The following is an 18,246-nucleotide window of genomic DNA, read 5'->3' on the forward strand; positions in this document are numbered from 1 at the left end:
TATTTATTTATTTATTTATTCTTCTGTTGTATAATCAGTGAATACAATTTGTATATATACTGGGTTTTAACGTAACATGACACTCTTAATTCTGCATTTTCTGGAGCTACACTAAAGATTTTCACTCTTCTCTACATGTTATGTTGACGATGATGTGATAAAGTTTGATTTGATTTGACATGTGGAATCTGTTTAACACAAAATTAAGACTAATTTAAAGCACAGGAGCCAAGAGAACCTTGGGTTCCTATTAAAAGTAAAGATGGACCTTCAAAAAAAACTTCCTTCAAAGATAGATCTTCAAAAATGATGTATGGATGAGTGACCCATTGTAAGTAGTGTATCTAGCAGTGTAAGTCACCGCGGTGAATAAGATGTGTGGGCTCATAACAGTACATAGAGTTCAGTGGAAGTCGCTTTGGAGAAAAACGTCTGCTAAATAAATGTAAATGTCAGAAATAAAATCTTTCTGGCAAATTTGACTGCTGAATCATAAAATGTATAATATACATGAAAATATCTTTGAAAAATAACACATAAAAAAATAATGTAGACATTTTTCTTTGATCTTTAGTCAAGTCTGTGTTTCTGTGCAATACCAGCAATAGTGCAAAAACCTTCCAAACACTCTGGGTCAAATAGCCAGTGCGGGTTGCCATCAACGCTCTGAAGGAACCTGAAATTAACCATCTTCTCCCCGGACAGAACAAGTAAAGACGGCATGGTAAAACCGAGCACTGCCGAAATAAAGGAGCAGCCCAAATGGAGAAAGTCCGACATCTGAGATATTGGATGATTTTGTTGCTTGTCCTCTAATCAGAAATAAAAAGCAGCAGGATGCCATAGCGTGTTTAAATATGAGCAGAATCTCTCTTCCAGCTACAACAGCACACTATGGTTTACTATAGAAAGAAGTGGGAGATTAAGCACAGACAGAGCAGACCGGATGGACGCAGCACCGGCGAGGCCCGAGACTCATCCATCGTTTCGCCTGAGGGGAAAACGACCCATTCTAAGACATCACAAGTAGGATACGTAACTGAACTTGCAGATGCAAGTAGAGGAATTCAGTTAATCATCCTGGGCCGCAGGTTCGGCCTTGGGTTAGACCGTCGATCTGTGCACGGTTTGCCCGCTCTGCTCACTTGCTCGGGATCCACCCTCCAGCTTCGATCAGACTCGTCTCTACTAAACCGGTCAATAAATTGCTTGGAGCGTAAGTGAGCGAACGAGCGTGTGTGTGAGCGCCCAAGTGCCCTATGATGGACTGGTACCCTGTCCACCGTCTACCCCGCCTCATGCCCTTTGCTTCCCAATAGACTCCTGACCACCATGACCTCCGCAGTGGACCAGCGGTTACGGGCAATGAATACTGATGTCAAAGAAGGATGGTGTTATAACCAGGTAAACTGAAAGCTACCCCATCCACAGGGCCTGGAAAATCTGTCAACAATCAGACCATCAAACTTTTGGCATTGGGGGTTTCTAAGTCCCCCCCCTCAATTTTACAGGCATATTTCAGGTAACTTTAGGTGAACACAGCCGGGGGGCGGTGGTGGTTTCAGGCTTCCAGCTCGCCGAAGGGCTGGGACATTTAACATGATCTTTACCCTCTGTACAAAATTTCTAAGAACATCTTCAAGCTCCGAACAGTGAATGAAGGTAAAGCAGAACTCAGTCAAGCAGCCTATTGTATGAAAACATTGATGATTTATTTGGAAAAACATCATTAAGAAGGACAGAATCAATAAATTAAATAAATAAATAGATAGATAAATAAATAAATAAATAAATAGATAGATAGATAGATAGATAAATAAATAAATAAATAAATAATTAATCGCAATGCCTCACAGGGCCTGCAAACGCTCAGCTGTCTTTGTGGAATTCTTACAGAAAACCTTTCATCTGCTCAAGGTAAAAAAAAAATACATGTAGTACTACATATGAATATAATTAAAGAAAGCTGTTCATGCTAAAGAGAATGGTTTGTCGCCGAAGTTCGGCAAAACACAAATTAAAGGAATCTAAGGAAAAGCAGTGTCAAGCATCATTAAAAGGCTGGAGAATAAATAAATAGATGAATAAATTAAATAAATAATCATTCATGAAAAGTTTTACAATTTAGACACAAATTTTGTTCAAAACCTCACTGTGTCTGACAGTTTTTTTTTTTTTTTATAGTTTAACGGCGTTTTTTCCTGTTGTCAAGGAACTTGTTGAGGAACTCCAGATTGACGATAACTTCCTTCCTCACTACTTCCCATCCGCAGAACTTTCCGGAAAGCTCCTGGACCAAAAAAAAAAAAAAAAGTTACTTATTTAATTTCTTTTGCCTTACTCATTAGATTCCCAGCAAGGTGTGTTAATTTAAGAGATTAGTTATTTGTTTGGTTTGGATTTTGTACACAGCTTTCACTTCCGGGAATATAAAGACAATCAGTGCCAACAAATACACGGGGAACGTTTACAAATGGTTAAAAATTCAGTACAATTTCTTTAAACTGTTAGAAATTTTTAAACAAACAAAACTGTTACCTTTTTCTCGAGAAAATCACTCAGCTTTTGGAAATATGCATTCAGTGCCGGATAACTGGTTTCTTCAGAACCTCCATCACCTGCCAGCGTCATCTTTTCAACCTTCGTGAGATAATAAGACGGTTACCAGCAGGAAGTGCGACTTCACACTAGCAGAAATACACCCTGATGCACAGAAGATGCTACTTACGCATTTCTCCAGCTCCTCAACTTGCTGACTGAGGAAGTTTTTAAAGAGGGCCAGATGTTGCCTGCTCCAGGTTGTGGCATTCTGGGATATCATCTTCACGTGCTTCAAAGCCTCGTAGATGACGGGTATGACGTGCTCATCCTACACGCACAGTAAACACCGCAACACGGTACGTAAGAGGACTGCGCTACTTAACGCTGCCTGTACCGGGTGGAGGTGTTCGAGGGCAAATTACCTGCGCTTGTGATGAAAAGCTGTACAGTGACTCCGAAAACATCTGCGGCACGTTCGCGTCGATGCACTGCTTCGGGAAGGTACCCTAAAACGTGAAATTTCACCATGAGCGACCCATTTATACAGTGGTGAATTCTTGCTTCCGTGTAGGTTTTACATTATCGAGACGGTCCTGCTCCGGCACGCCGGCGCGGACCCAAAAGTTCGGACTTGGAAAGTCAGCGAAACGTCACGTCGCTCCAGTGCATTTAGTGCGCAAGCGTCGCCAGATGAGGACACTTGAGAAAACAAGGCGCCAACCGCCACGCCACCCGCTGCCCGGCAATTACAACGATTCAGCCCCCCGATACGTCGGACCTCGGGTGAATTTCTGCCAGCGAGTCGAGATATTTACCATTTCTTTCAGCTGCTTCACGCTGTTCTTGTTGATCGTGAGCAGTCTCGTCTTGGCCCAGGGACACCAAGCATAGGCGATGTGTCCCAAGCAGAGGAGCAGAAGGGCGGCGCTCAGTAGTTTCACCATGGTGGAGTCTTGGCACTTAGGGCTCGGCGTACGCTCTCTAGTAGCAGGGTGCGCTTTGCTTGTCTGCGGACACACCGCCAGCAGCCCTTATAAAGCGCAGTCTTTGCTACTTTCTAAATTTAACAGACCGCAGGATTCCCCTTCTGCGGTTAAAGAACTTTCTGAAATTCGCGCGGATGGTAACGGAATGCCCAAACCTTGGCGTAGTGAAAATGCGTCTTCGACTAATTGGCGCAATTAAGGGGGCGATCGGGTCAGAGGTCCGAATACAGTCGATCCCGACCGGGACCCATCCTGCCGGTGTGCTTTTCGCTTATCCGAACCCATATTGGCAAAAGCCACGTTGGCGGAAGAGCGAATCGTAGACGCGCGTGATGCCCGACTGCAGAGCGGACACAGTTACGCACGCTTTTCTGAGGCTCAGCCCGTCAGTGGAACCGGTCAAAGCCATATCCCGATGGGTGAAGTCTGTCTCGGAGGACACCCAAAGACACGCGCGCACCAGGGTAACTTCTTCGGCAAAATGAACCACTATTACCTCAACAAGAAGGCCGAAGAAACCTTGGGCTTCCCTTGTTAAGCAGCCTCTTAATCTCTATAGCAACTTCTTAATACCATTTTCTGCTATTCTGTATATCAATATTATCTAGTTTTACAGGGTTTTATTTAAAACAGGCACTGGGTTATGTGGCACGTCTAATTTTGGAGATGGGTTTTAAGAGGAACAGAAGACCAGGTAGAAAGTGAAACTTCAAGCCTCTTTTTGAAGCAAATGCAATGAAGCCAAAATAAGAACGGCACCAAAAATACCGCCGAGTTCAATTTTTACGTAAATGAAAAAAAAATGAGCAAAAATGGAAATGAGCTCAGGGCTCCTCGTGTTCTGGGACCTCAACGTGTTGCGCATTTCTCGCGGTCGGGCCGAAGCTGCGGGGGGCTGAGGGGGAATCGGCCTCAAAGCGGAGTCGACGTCCGAGGGCCAAAGAGCAGCAAGTCAACTATTTTGATAATAATGATGCTGGTTTGAATGAGAAAAATATGCTCTGACGTTCAGTAAACACCCCCCCCCCCCGCCACAACCCCCCACACACCCCACCGGGAGCCCCACCGAGCTGCAGAGGAATCCCCACAGGGGAGATTTCTTGGCGCACTGAAGACGTCACAGGTGACACGTACAACAGAAACCGGACAATTATATTGGGCCGGTGACAAATACCACGGTGTTGTGCTCTTTAAATTTACTCCAGTTCCCAGGAACCTCACACCGAATACAGCTGTTCCAACGTGCCTGTATGGCTCGACATTTCACTGAAAGAAACTAATCGATGGCTGAAGGAAAAGCGAAGTATGACGATGAGACAGAAAGTGATGTTCACTCACGCAATAGAAAAAAAATAAGACGATAAAATAGAAACCTTCCAGCTTCCCCATTTTTCTTTACCTGATGCCTCTGCTTCAAATGACTGACAAATGCTAGATGGCCACCTTTCACACTAATTTACCCTTTAATACTGCAGGACTTTCTCACTAGAGTAATTCAGGGTAAACACTGTTGGTTACCTTCCACAAGGACGGTAGAGCTTCACTGCGGACCGAAGGGCGAAACAACGAAAAGTGTGCGTGCGCACATTAGACTGGCTTGGACAGTCGGCGACAAGCTTAACCACCACCACACACACACACACACACACACACACACACACACACACCCCAAAACATCTGAGGGATCCATGGGATCTGACCAGAGATTTAACAAATCACCGTCCTGCTTTACCAGCTAATGAGTGAATTTCTCACACACACACACACACACACACACACACACACACACACACACACACACACACACACACACACGAGTTTAGCCCAGGTTTGAACGGAGGGAGAAATTTCAGTTTTAGTCTTTGATTTCCCTCCAGTTTCTATCAGAAGTTAATTTAGCGACTTCACAACATGTGCAGGGAAGGGGTTCGGAGCGAGCGACGTGTCAGATGCCGTAGAGCATCCTGGATCTCTTCAAAAATCATGACATGGCCCTCCGGGGGGAGCAGAGGACATTAGAGGGCTTCCAGAGCGTCATCTACCAGCAAACCGAGCGCAGCGGATGTATGTGCAGAACGACGTATTCTCACAGGGGAGGAAAGAAGCGATTTCATTTCGTAAGGATGTCCAGCAGGGGGCGCAGCGATTAGGGTCGACACCTGGCAACCTGGGAGTTCCAGATTCAAATCCCACTTTTGCTTTAGTCAGCTTGATCGCAAGTATTTACCCTGAATTACTTTCGGAGGAATACTATGATAAATCAGCAACATGTCAGCATAAGAATCTTTAGTCCCTTTGGACAAAATCGTAATATAAATTAAATAATAGTAATAACAGCAGCTGATCTGTAGGCTATTCAAGTGTGTTCAGTACTCTACATTTATACAGACAGGACCTTTCCAACATGCTATTCTGATGATCATCGTCAACCTGCTGTCAACAGTCTCTTTTTTCAAACCACAGGCAGTGCGCAACTCCCGCGGCACCGGGGATTTGAGCCCAGACGCCTCTGTGAAGATGCGAATCCTGAGAAGATACTTCAGACGAACCGCATCGGCGCCACGGGAGAAGTTATTGGACCAAAAATGCAGGAACACGCCAAGAGGTGCTCTTAACAGATGAAAAGCCGTAAGTTTGAGTGTGTGTGAGACAAGGTCATTGCCCTGCCATTATTTCTAGGGAAATTAATAAGCCCAGTAAATAGTACTTTATTTCACTGTAAGCAGGTCTTCTTGGGTCCACAGTGTCGCAAAGCGACGACCCTCTGCATGCGCACCAAGAAAAGAGGTCACTATGAGAAGAAGCATTTTTTGTTTATGTACCTTTATGCCACAGTAGTTTGAGACGTTGCAGACTCCCCCAGAATTGAAGTTTGGTTGGGAAATTGTGAGGAAGGGACTCCTGAGGACCCTGCGCTTCATCCTCCAGCACAACAGCAACGCGCGCCCGTGTCGGCCATCGCGTCAACTTGATCTTTAGCGTTCGCCTCTCGGTAAGAGTCATCGGTGAGCCGTCGCTCAGCGTTTCTTAAATAAAAATAACAACACTGACTCATAAGCGACACATTTGATGGGTCTTTTTCCATCTTTACTCCACATGTCATCTCGGCAGCCTTTCAGAACATGTTGTAATGACCGGTTAATCCAACAGAGAAAGAGTCTTTTTTAAATTCCATAAAAAGTAACTCAAATCTGTTTCTTAACACTAGATAATTTTTTATTTTTGAGCCCTTCCACAATTTTTTTTTTTTTTTTATGGCTCCAGTCAACACCTACGTTGGCAATAATTACAGACGCGACTCCCGTAGAGCGTCAGGAGCCGGATGAGGCCGAATTGTCCGAGGGAGCCGATGCACGCACCGGGACGCAAAGGAAACGTACTTCATCGTTACCGTCAGCACCACAAGTTCCCTCTACAAACACGCGTTTCCACGTTTCTCCTGCCGGGAAATGTAATTAAGACATTAACTCATGAAAACCTCCATGAAAGGCGTGCTCACCTTTCCGGATCCTCTCGGTCCTGAACCACCGCCCGTGCTGAACATTGCAGCCGTTTGCTTTCTATTACACATCTTGTATGGATTTGCATTACACACGGTGAAAGATCACAAATATACTGCAAGGCACCTTCAGCTGCACTCAAATTCCAATTCACGTGCAATAAAAACAAGAGCATTGGAAATATACCAAGAGTGACAGCAACGGCAGCTTGGGCTTCCATTCAGATCCTTATCCGGTACCCATTAGCGTGTCCGAGAACAGCGACCTTACGTTTACGTTCATCTGATGCTTTTCTCCACAGCGACTTAGAGTTATTTCCCCTTCGATGCAGCTGGGTAATTTAAGGGATCAATTTAGAGTACGTACCTTGCTCAAGGGTACTGCAACAGCAGGTGAGATTCAAACCAGCAACCTTTGCATTCAAAGGCAGCGGCTCTAACCACTACGCTACCAGCTGTCCCCTAACCCTAAGCTATGAGCTTAGGGCCATGGAACATATTTCAGCCAAGTGTGATGACACACACCGCTTATGTATGTGCAGCAATAACAGCTCCCTAAATATCTGGCACTTTGTGCCCCGGGGTGAGCTGAAAGATATAGTTCTGACTCACAAAACGTTTAAAAATGTCTCGCATACTGCCGTAAAGAAAAAAAAAACAATAGAAAAGCATTTGTCGCTGGAAACAGACACAGACAGTAATATTACTCATGGAATAGCTCAAGTGATCAGTCAGGAACGACGTTAATCATTCCCGTTCGTTCCAAACAGGGCGACTTTTGTCTTAGTTCGGCTAAACGCGCGTTGGGGGGAGTTTAAGGAAAAAGCAGCGATGAGCGAGATTAAAGTCATACGTGAGAGAACAATAACTGCTGTGATTTTTTAGATATGGGATTAGGTTATTAAAAATGAGACGGAATAAATGAGACGGAAAAAAGGCCTCCGACTGAAGACACTTTGACAATGTTAAGATGACTTGCACTTACCTCACAACCTTGCATTGCTCTTCCAGGTCAGGCACTCAGTGGGGGACCTTCTCTTTCTTCCAGTTGGGCCGCTCCACTGTTGCTCTCGGGGCGCCTTTAGAGGCCAGAAAGCGACTCACGTTCCAAACCACAGGGGCGGAACGGGACATCCGTGAGGTCACGGGAGGCCGTATTATGGATCAGCCTCCTTCTTCTCAATCTGTCCAAGCCAGCCTGTCTCTAGTCCTGCAAAGCATCCGGAGCAGAAGAGGATCTCCAGCATGCTTGCAAATGTCAGCAGGACGACGTGCACCGTTTGGTTCACACCTCACATACTACTTTCCGTTAAGAGCGGATAGTTGCACTTTGGGTTCATCAGATCACACTGCTAATGCGGCACGTAATGTGGCTTTTCATCACAAGTGGTCTCCTTGCGTCTTCTTCTGATAAAAGACACAATTACAGAATGATCTGGGAAAAGGTCCATGAGACAGAGAGCAACCAGTGTGACGTTGAACTATCTGAGCAGCTTCGTTGCCCCCCAGATGGAACAGTGGGATCAAGGCAGCTTCAGCTTGACACTGATGAACCTGGAAACATCTCAGCCTGCACTCCTCTTCTCTTAGACCCATCATCCAGGATGTACCTCGCTGGACCCCTCTGAAAAACTGTTTCTGGGAACCCATTAGAAAGAGAATTTTAAACTTTACCTCCATTTACAGTGAACTACAAAAACTACTCTGCTCTATCTGGGAAAGTAAGTTGAACCTCAGTGGTGGATCGCAGGTGGATGTAATTCACCTGTTTTATACCCCTTGTTAAGGAAGTTCATTATACTTGACCTGATTTGGCTTTGCTATGACACAGACTTCAAGATGTAATTGTTCTACATTCAGTGTTACTGAGTTTTCCCCCAACACATCAGAAATTGCAGTTAAAACAGCTTTTTGGGGCATTTTAATAGATGTGGAGTCTGTCCACTTATATCTGTTAAAATGCCACTAAATATACAGCTGAGCAGTATCGAGAAGGACCACATTCTTTCGTAGCCAGTTAATATCAGTCTTACTTTTGGAAGAAGAATGTGTTCCTGAATGACTCAAGACGCAGGGCAGTTAAACCACCCTGACGGAGGTCTGTTTCCTGCCTGGACTCCTCCAAATTGTGACTGTACAGCCTTTTCTTCGCTTGGATTTACGATTCTTAGCAGTTCAGACGAGATGCTAGTCATCGTGTATTAAAGTAAGCATCCGAACGCGCTGCGCTGGAATGTTGTCAAGCCATCTGCAGAAGGAGCTGCTATTATTTCAGAGGACTGGGGCAAGTTGAATCGTGCCACCAAACGAACCTATCTGTACTGCGGTTTTGTAGCGTGTGCTTGGGACACTTCCATACTCACCTCTGTCTTCAATTCATCCTCTTTTTTTTATTAAACCTTGGGCCAATTAAAGTTTTTTCTAACGATTCCTCAAAGACAGCTCAGCAGGTTCAGGCCCTGTGAGGCACCAGACTCAATAAAACCTCTGAGTATCAGTTATTTGTCTCAAATACCCTCCATCTTCCCCCAACATGTAAACATCAGCTGAGACATCGGTGAGGGATGAACACTGACTCATTAGCTCCCTTAGGCACCGTGTGTGATTGTGTATCAAACTCATGATCTCATCATATTATTTTAACAGACACCAGAATGTTTGTTTCCTTCTGAAATGCACAGCCAAAAATCATCTCCCTGTGATATCTTCAATATTTTCTTTGATATTTTTAACATTTCTCTGGCTCTCTCTGGGCTCATGCCCCCTTGTGTGGGATAAGTTTTGACACTTGACATCATGACATCCTGGGTCACTTAGCTGAAGTTCCTGAAACATCCACAGTAATGTGAAACAAAAGATGTGTGAGTGTGAATGTGAATTTCCGTGCAGGAATCAGTAAAGTTTACCACGTTCCATCTTATCAAATGTTACTGAGACATTCGAACCCAAGCCATTATAGCTCAAACAGGTCAAATTTTCATTGAGGCAAAGAGTCCGTAGCTCAGGTGGTTCCAAATTTGAGCTTCACTCCCACCTTTAGTCAGTTTGAACACACACGCTTAAAGCAAATAAATTTTATATTGGTGTTATTGTGAATAACCATATGAAGATAAAACAAAAACACAGAGGAACTTATGTAACCATGACTGCAAAGTAGGCTAAAATTTACAGGAGCTCTCAGAAACAGAACATTCATTTGTGTTGTTGCTGGAAACCCAACATCACATCCCAACAGTTTCGCAACACACACTACTTGCCAATTTAATGCCTGTAGGGTAATTTCAGGTTGCTCAATTTGAAGCCTTAAAACAAAAGCATCACAGCCTGTCACCCAGGATGAACCCCAGCTGCAGCTTCTCAACGAAAAGAACACTTTATCCCACAGTGTACACTAAACAATATGAATTTGTAGATATACATATATGATCGTGAAAACAGCTATGAGAATAAATAACACAAACATGTCACTTTGACACATCATTGCACGTGAGCAGCTTGACTGTACTCAGGAAAAATGTGAGAAATCTAGATTTAAATCGGCAAAGTTGTCATCTTCCTCCTCACACTCAAACCGACTCCAAGAGATGTCATTTACCTTTGAAGAAACAAGAAAAAAAATCTAATTTAATGTCTAACATTATTTCTTGATACCACATATCTGTCCATTAATTCTGTACCAACAGAACTGAATGACTGTTTTTCAAGGTTTACCATGATTTGTCTTCAGAAAAAAATGAATTCCACACGAGATCAGACAGTGCTCATATCAATACCTTGACCAACCCTTCTAGCTCTTCATCAGGGATCATTTCTTCTGGATCCAACCTGCATTCAACTGCAACCTTCCCATTACCTGAAGCATGTTAACATAAGGAAAAAGGAAGCAAAAAAAATGTATTAAAATAACTTTTCTTTTAAAAAGGTTGGGGAAAAGGGAAACTTCAATATTTTACACTGAGGTTCTTGCCATGATCAATCATGGACTGAGCAGGTGAAAGCTGCAGCTCCCAAAAGCTGCTGACAGAAACAAAATAAACTAGAGCAACATTTCTTACCCAAAACAACCAGAAGAACTTTCCTGAAGGCATCCACCATGGCTCTGTCTCGCGCCCTTTTCTGGAGCTCTCCTCGCTTCACGCAGAGCTCCTCCGGGCCTGGTGGCACGAGAGAGAGAGAATTTCTGAAGCATCTGCCGGTGTTTCACTCACAGCTACGATTCGTCACCCTTCCAATGAACAACTGCAGAATCAAAGATCTTGTTTATAGACATGAAGGATTATTCCACTGTGCTTCTGCACCAAAGAAAACAATCATGGTGGAAGCGGCGTGGCAACATCCTCAAAATAATGCGTAACGGGTGCGTTTAGCTTGTTAGTAGGTCTCACCTGGGTTCTGTTCAAACGTTTCCTCAGTTACCCCAACTCCTCGGCATCTCACTGCATGCAGGGGGAAATTGAGCTCCACAATGCAGCCATATTTCAGGACCGTGCATGTTTGCGGTTCTCCACAGTCATCATTGTCACAAATACTCTTCAACTGTCCACAGACAAGAGACAAACGTGCAGAGCACCACTGGCGTTACAACAGGCCTTGTGATCCACTGTATCTATGGTGTCGTGCTGGGTGAAGATCTACACACACTCCGTCAATTACACTTTTGTTGTTGGAAGGTTTCCTCGTCACGTAATGAAAACCTAAGCACAGCTATTACAAAGAATTCTCGTTTACTGTGAGCTCTTAAAAGCCTAGAAAAACACCAGTAAAAAGCTACCAAACAGCTGGGGTTGCACGTACTTGCAGCTGAAAAGCGAAGCTGTTCCTAAAGGAAAAATGCAGAATACATACAGTACATCACTTTTAATCCAATGAGGAAGCAGCACGTGGCTGTTTTCTAGTATAACATTATAGAAGTGCTGAAAGGAAACGGTGACATTACAATCGGGGAAAACTGGGGCTCTTTATTCTTTTACCGTGACAACTCTGCTTGACCAGCCGTTAAAGCCGAGGTAGTAATTGGCGAGCTGCTGGCACTTGGTGACGCTGAGCGGTCTGATATTGTGGAAGTCAGCTGGGTATTGCTTGGTGCACAGGCGAACCTGCAAAGCAAAGAGTTGCTTTACTGTGTTCACGGGGGCAATTCCAGCTTCCTCACCGAGGCCTCGGCATCGTGCGGACATGCGCCAGCACGAAATACTCGACGGGCGAGATTTTTGCAGCAGTGGTACCTTTTAATGGACTGCAAGGTCAAGGAATATTTCCCAGAGAAAGAGGTGGCAATTAACTAAGGAGTACAAAGTATCTGGTTTAATGACTACGTCTATGGAATTACTGAAGACGTAATTTTTTTCTTGTGTAACTGCAGTACAAAGGACTGGGCACCGTTGAGAACATACATGCAAAACTCACTGTTAGGCTATTGTTAAACGTACCTGCAAGGCATTTACCCAAAATCCTTGTCGTTTAGGTAGACGAGTGCATCACAGATACGGATTAGGGTGAACTTAAGCAAGCTTCAGGTTCCAGTTAAGCTACGCAAATACACCCAAGCCTTCCACTTCTTTGAAAGCTCGGCGGCGAAACACACGAGTTACTGGCTTCTGATACTGAAGGGAGTATGTTGCAACTGTGATGTCACAAACTACAAGGTAATGTTTTAAATCAAGTATGTACTTTCCTTAACATTTTTAAGAACCATAAAGCTAATGCGCCCTCTTTTAGACATGGGGATTTACAGTGCTTCTTTAAAGTACGTGGAACCCCTTGTGTGCCTCAGTTTTGTGGTAAAACTGTTACTTAATGAGCATCAGTGTTTCTCAAGTGACATAATAGGTGTGTAATGACCAATTCCATGTCACTTTGGAGGAAATCGTGTGCAGTAGAATAACAGAATTGGAGGTGTAAAAGTAAGCGAACCCCTAGTTGTACTGCTTAGACTGAGTAGGTGTGTCAAATCATTTATTCATAAGTTTATTTCAAGATTGAGATTTTACAAGGTCATTTTCATATTTTACACAAGACAATGACCATCCCTATAGGGTTCATATGCTTTCAAGCAGCACTATTTTAGAACAAGGATTCACAAACCATGTGCACTGCACCCACATGATGAAATACTGAAGAATGTGATGTTTCGCGTAGCACAGCCGCCAGAAGCGCCAGCAGCTCTTCTCTGCACTTGCCTTCAGGGGGGATTTGTGAAACAGGGGCTCTTCGCTCGCACCTCTCTGCGCTCTGGACGCCTGGGCCGCGGAGTAGAACTTGACGACGGCGGAGAAAGCGGGTCGGGCGACGGCTGCGTGCGGACTCACCTTCAGCCAGTAGATGGCGCCAAAGCGCGAAAAGAAGCTCCAGAGCGACTCCTAGCAACGGGTTGGGGGGCGGAAAGACACACGCACACGTTAAACCACCGCAAGCCATTCAATAGTGCTTTTCCATCACCCATGATCTGGTTATGAAGGATTAAAGTGTCCAAAGCGATGTTTTTCCGCACGCTGTGTAAGCAGCAGATGTGATTCCCACGTAATAAGCGAGAGAAAAAAAATGAATTCATCTTCAGAATCAGAATCAGAATCAGAACGAGCTTTATTGCCAAGTATGTTCGCACATACAAGGAATTTGTCTTGGTGACAGGAACTACCACAGCACAGACAGAATGACAATGACAAGACACAGATGAGAAGATAGAGTATGTGAGCAAGGGATAAAAAATATTTAAAAATATAAAGTACCGAATATACATAAAATAGTACAAAAATAGTCGCTAGATACAAATGCAAGGGAGTGTAAGAGAGATGTGATAAATAGTTATAAATATAAATAGCATTATGTATTGCACGGTTTACTCTCTAGGGGAGAGATTTAGGTGTTCATGAGGTAGATGGCCTGAGGAAAGAAACTTTTCTTATGCCTGGCTGTCCTGGTGCACAGTGCTCTGTAGCGCCGGCCAGATGGCAAGGGTTCGAAGAGGAAGTGGCCTGGATGTGAGGGGTCTAGAATGATTTTGCTCGCCCTTTTACTGACTCTGGACGAGTGCAGTTCTTGGAGAGCTGGGGGGGATGTGCCGATGATTCTTCCAGCAGTCCGAACTATCCGCTGCAGTCTTCTGATGTCTGACTTCGTAGCTGAGCCGAACCAGACAGTTATAGAGGTGCAGAGGATGGACTCGATGACTGCGGAGTAGAACTGCATCAGTAGCTCCTGTGGCATGTTGAACTTCCTCAGCTGGCGAAGGAAGTACAACCTCTGCTGGGCCTTCTTCACAATGGAGTCTATGTGGGGCTCCCACTTCAGGTCCTGTGAGATGGTGGTGCCCAGGAACCTGAATGACTCCACTGTTGCCACAGTGCTGTTCATGATGGTGAGTGGGGATAATGCTGAGGTGTTTCTCCTGAAGTCTACGATCATCTCCACTGTTTTGAGCGTGTTCAGCTCCAGGTTGTTATGACTGCACCAGACAGCCAGCTCTTGGACCTCCTGTCTATAGGCAGACTCGTCGCCATTCCGGATGAGGCCGATGAGTGTGGTGTCGTCTGCAAACTTCAGGAGTTTGACAGACGGGTCTTTTGCGGTGCAGTCGTTGGTGTACAGGGAGAAGAGCAGTGGGGAGAGCACACATCCCTGGGGGGCTCCAGTACTGATTGTGCGAGTTTCGGATGAGAATTTTCCCAGCCTCACTATCTGCTGCCTGTCTGTCAGAAAGTTGGTGATCCACTGACAGATGGAGGTGGGCACGGAGAGTTGGGTTAATTTGGACAGGAGGAGGTGTGGGATGATGGTGTTGAAGGCTGAGCTGAAGTCCACGAACAGGATTCTCGCATAAGTCCCTGGTTTGTCCAGGTGTTGCAGAATGTAGTGCAGTCCCATGTTGACAGCATCATCCACAGACCTGTTTGCTCGGTAAGCAAACTGCAGGGGGTCCAGCAAGGGTCCAGTGATGTCTTTCAGGTAGTCCAACACCAGTTTTTCAAGTGACTTCATGACCACAGATGTTAAGGCGACAGGTCTGTAGTCATTAAGTCCTGTGATCTTGGGTTTCTTTGGGATGGGGATGATGGTGGAGCGTTTGAAGCAGGAAGGAACTTCGCACATCTCCAGTGATCTGTTGAAGATCTTTGTGAAGATAGGGGCCAGCTGGTCAGCACAGGTTTTTAGGCAGGCCGGTGAGACACCGTCTGGGCCTGGTGCTTTCCTTGTCTTCTGTTTGATGAAGACCCGATGCACCTCCTCTTCGCAGATCAAAGGTACAGGAGGGGGGGAGGTGGGGGTTACTTGAGTTGTTAAGTGATTGGTGGAGAGAGGGTCTGAATGGGTGTAGGGTGTGAGGCAGGGTTTATCAAACCTGCAATAAAACTCATTCAAATCGTCGGCTAGTTGTTGAGTTGACACGGTGCCGGGGGGTGGTGTCTTGTAATTTGTGATGTCTTTCATGCCTTTCCACACTGACGCAGGATCGTTGGCTGAAAACTGTTTCTTCAGCTTTTCAGAGTAGTTTCTCTTAGCCACTCTGATCTCCTTTGCCAGTGTGTTTTTGGCCTGTTTATACAAGACTCTGTCCCCGTTCTTGTAGGCGTCTTCTTTGGCCTGACGAAGCTGTCTGAGTTTTGCAGTGAACCACGGTTTGTCATTGTTGTATGTTAAACGAGTCCTGGTAGGGATGCACATATCCTCGCAGAAACTGACATATGATGTTACAGAGTCTGTGAGCTCATCCAGATCGCTAGCAGCAGCCTCAAAAACACTCCAGTCAGTGCACTCGAAGCAGGCTTGTAAGTCCTGCTCTGCTTCCCCAGTCCATCTTTTAACAGTTCTTATTACAGGTTTAGCTGATTTCAGTTTCTGCCTGTAGGTCGGTATAAGATGAACCAGGCAGTGATCAGAGAGCCCCAAAGCTGCCCGTGGAACAGAATCTTATACTCATGATTATATACACGTGTGACGAAAGCCAGTTTACACAGTTATTCATTTAGATCACGTCCCCCTGCCCCCAAAGCGACTTACAGCGTTAATCTACCGACGGTTTACCCACCTATTTATACAGCTGGGAAATTTTACTGGAGAATTTTAGAGTGAACACTTTGCTCAAGAGTTGCACAGGTCAGGTGGAGGTGGGATTTGAATCTGTGACCTTTGGGTGCAAACTAAGGCAGGAGTTCTAACCACTTCGCTACTAGCTGTCCCTTACATTATATAATTTCAAATAAAGAGAGGAGAACACATGAAAAACGCAGAACCGACCAAAAAGGAGATTTGGCGAGGCCGAGGGTTCCACTTCCAGGCACGACATCCCACACAGTAAATTACTGCGTTTTTCACAGTAGTGAGACCAGAAGAAACGTTTCTTGTTCAGTCCTGCAACTCTTATTTATTATTCCATAATACACAACACGTGTGTGTTTGTATAAGCGCTGCATATTGCATTGACAGCTGTCAGCTGACCAAACGGACCAATGAGAGAGCGAGATCACGAAAGGCTCAACCCTCCTCATACTTTCCAGATGTTTCACGCAGCAACACGACTGCGCACTGACGACCACAATTTACCACGGGAAAAAACAACCCGCGCGGACTGACCGCTTTTGACAAATCATGTCCATGCAGCGGCGCGTTGCTTTAAAAAAAGCCTTTTAACTAAAACCATCCGTTAAATGTGTCCGCATGTTAGAACGTAACAAGCTTTTCTTTTGCGTGTTTTACCATACAAACACACACAACAATACTCACGTAAACGTGCGCTGCTGAAAACGCCGCGGAAATGTCCCAAATAAAGAGCGTTTTACTATTTTCGGTGGGAACCCTGAACTCAATAACGTCCACCTCAGTGTCCATAACTGCGCCGAGGCGTATTAGACCAGCGCAACGTTCAAATACGGAGTTATTAGTAATATTAGCGCCATTGAAGCGTCACTCTGCACTCCAGCCTATACAAATGAGTCCGAAAAGCGCGCCTTTCCATCAGCGCCTTCTTCGCTCCTTTCGCGGCCCAGCGGCTCGAGACCTCGGCGGTGCGACGGCGCCCCCTGTCGGGCTGGAGGCTCAAGACATGAACAGCACTTCTCGTGTCCCGAAAATGCCGAAAAAACTCCCCGCGGCTTTAAATATAAAACCATTATAGAAATATTTTTAAAATGTATGAGATATATAATTCACAATTAAACGTTTTCCGGGAACTTTAAGCTCCAGCTCGGAAATATGATCTGAGTTCATTCATTTTGTGGTCACGTCCAAACCTCTGAAGGCAAAGAAAAAAAAAAAAAAAGTAATAATAATTTGAGTGGCTCATCAAAAAGTATGTAAAACTGCTACATCCTGTATATTATGGCTCTGTGACACAGTGGCCGCCGCACAGTTTTCTCATTCTCGAGCGTTCAGCGTCCCTAAATCCAAGGGACGAAACAAAAGTGAAAATTAAATGGCTATAAAGTGAAACAGTAGGTGGCGCTGCGGTGCAGGAAAATCAAAAACCATTCAAAGCATTCAGTCCAAATTCAAACCTTGTTCCACACTTACTCTTTCTCACTCTGCACTGGAGTTCTTTTGTGAAGACCTAGCCTGAAATGCAACACAACCTCTGATATGATTTAAATGAAGAATTAAGTGGAGATGAAAGCCGATTCAAGTGATAACTAAGAGTGGTGGCTCGAGATATGCTGCAGAATATTAAGACGGTACTCTGTGAGGGTTCAAAATAATAAGCAACGTCTCTTCTGCATAATTGTACTATAATATCACTTACATTCTGTACACCACCATTTCACTGGGTCAATAAAACTGAATATTCAGATATAAATGTGCATGAAATGTACACACGCACATATATCATCTGAAACCACTTGTCCCATATGGGACACAGGGAGCCAGAGCCTAACCCAGCAACACAGGGAGGGGGTCGGGAGGGGGAGAGGACACACCCAGGATGGGATGCCAGTCTATCGCAAGGCACCCCAAGGAGGACTCGAACCCCAGACCCCTAGGAGAGCAGGACCCAGTCCGACCCACTGCGCCACTGCATCCCCCTTCATCTGCATGAAATGTTGAAATAAAAATAAAAATGCACTAACTTCAAATATTTATACTGCAAAGGCAACAACTTTATTGGAAAAATAAACACTACTGCAGAAAGATGTGAAAAACGCAGGAAAAATCTCATTCGGAAGAAACCAACTTATTTAGGAAATAAAATTACAGAGTGACTGATACCTTTAAATTAACACATAAATCTAA

The 18,246-nt window shown here is 44.8% G+C and overlaps 2 protein-coding genes across 2 annotated transcripts; both read right to left on the minus strand.

Moving 5' to 3' along the window:
• Positions 1–2,185: 2,185 nt before the first annotated feature.
• Positions 2,186–3,485, minus strand: LOC114911089 (interferon beta-like). The gene is made up of 4 exons (XM_029254335.1): positions 3,357–3,485; positions 2,729–2,869; positions 2,539–2,640; positions 2,186–2,290 (listed from the first exon to the last, which is right to left on the minus strand). The coding sequence occupies exons 1-4, from the start codon at positions 3,483–3,485 to the stop codon at positions 2,186–2,188; spliced, it is 477 nt and encodes a 158-aa protein (XP_029110168.1).
• Positions 3,486–10,257: 6,772 nt separating this feature from the next.
• On the minus strand, positions 10,258–16,971 carry rdm1 (RAD52 motif containing 1). Its single transcript, XM_018764496.2, has 7 exons — positions 16,747–16,971; positions 13,206–13,385; positions 11,997–12,122; positions 11,412–11,562; positions 11,082–11,180; positions 10,800–10,879; positions 10,258–10,621 (listed from the first exon to the last, which is right to left on the minus strand). The coding sequence occupies exons 1-7, from the start codon at positions 16,849–16,851 to the stop codon at positions 10,532–10,534; spliced, it is 831 nt and encodes a 276-aa protein (XP_018620012.2). The 5' UTR covers positions 16,852–16,971; the 3' UTR covers positions 10,258–10,531.
• Between the last annotated feature and the right edge of the window lie 1,275 nt (positions 16,972–18,246).

The sequence above is a fragment of the Scleropages formosus genome, chromosome 8 (genome assembly GCF_900964775.1).
Source record: "Scleropages formosus chromosome 8, fSclFor1.1, whole genome shotgun sequence".
In the NCBI taxonomy this organism is placed as follows: Eukaryota; Metazoa; Chordata; class Actinopteri; order Osteoglossiformes; family Osteoglossidae; genus Scleropages; species Scleropages formosus.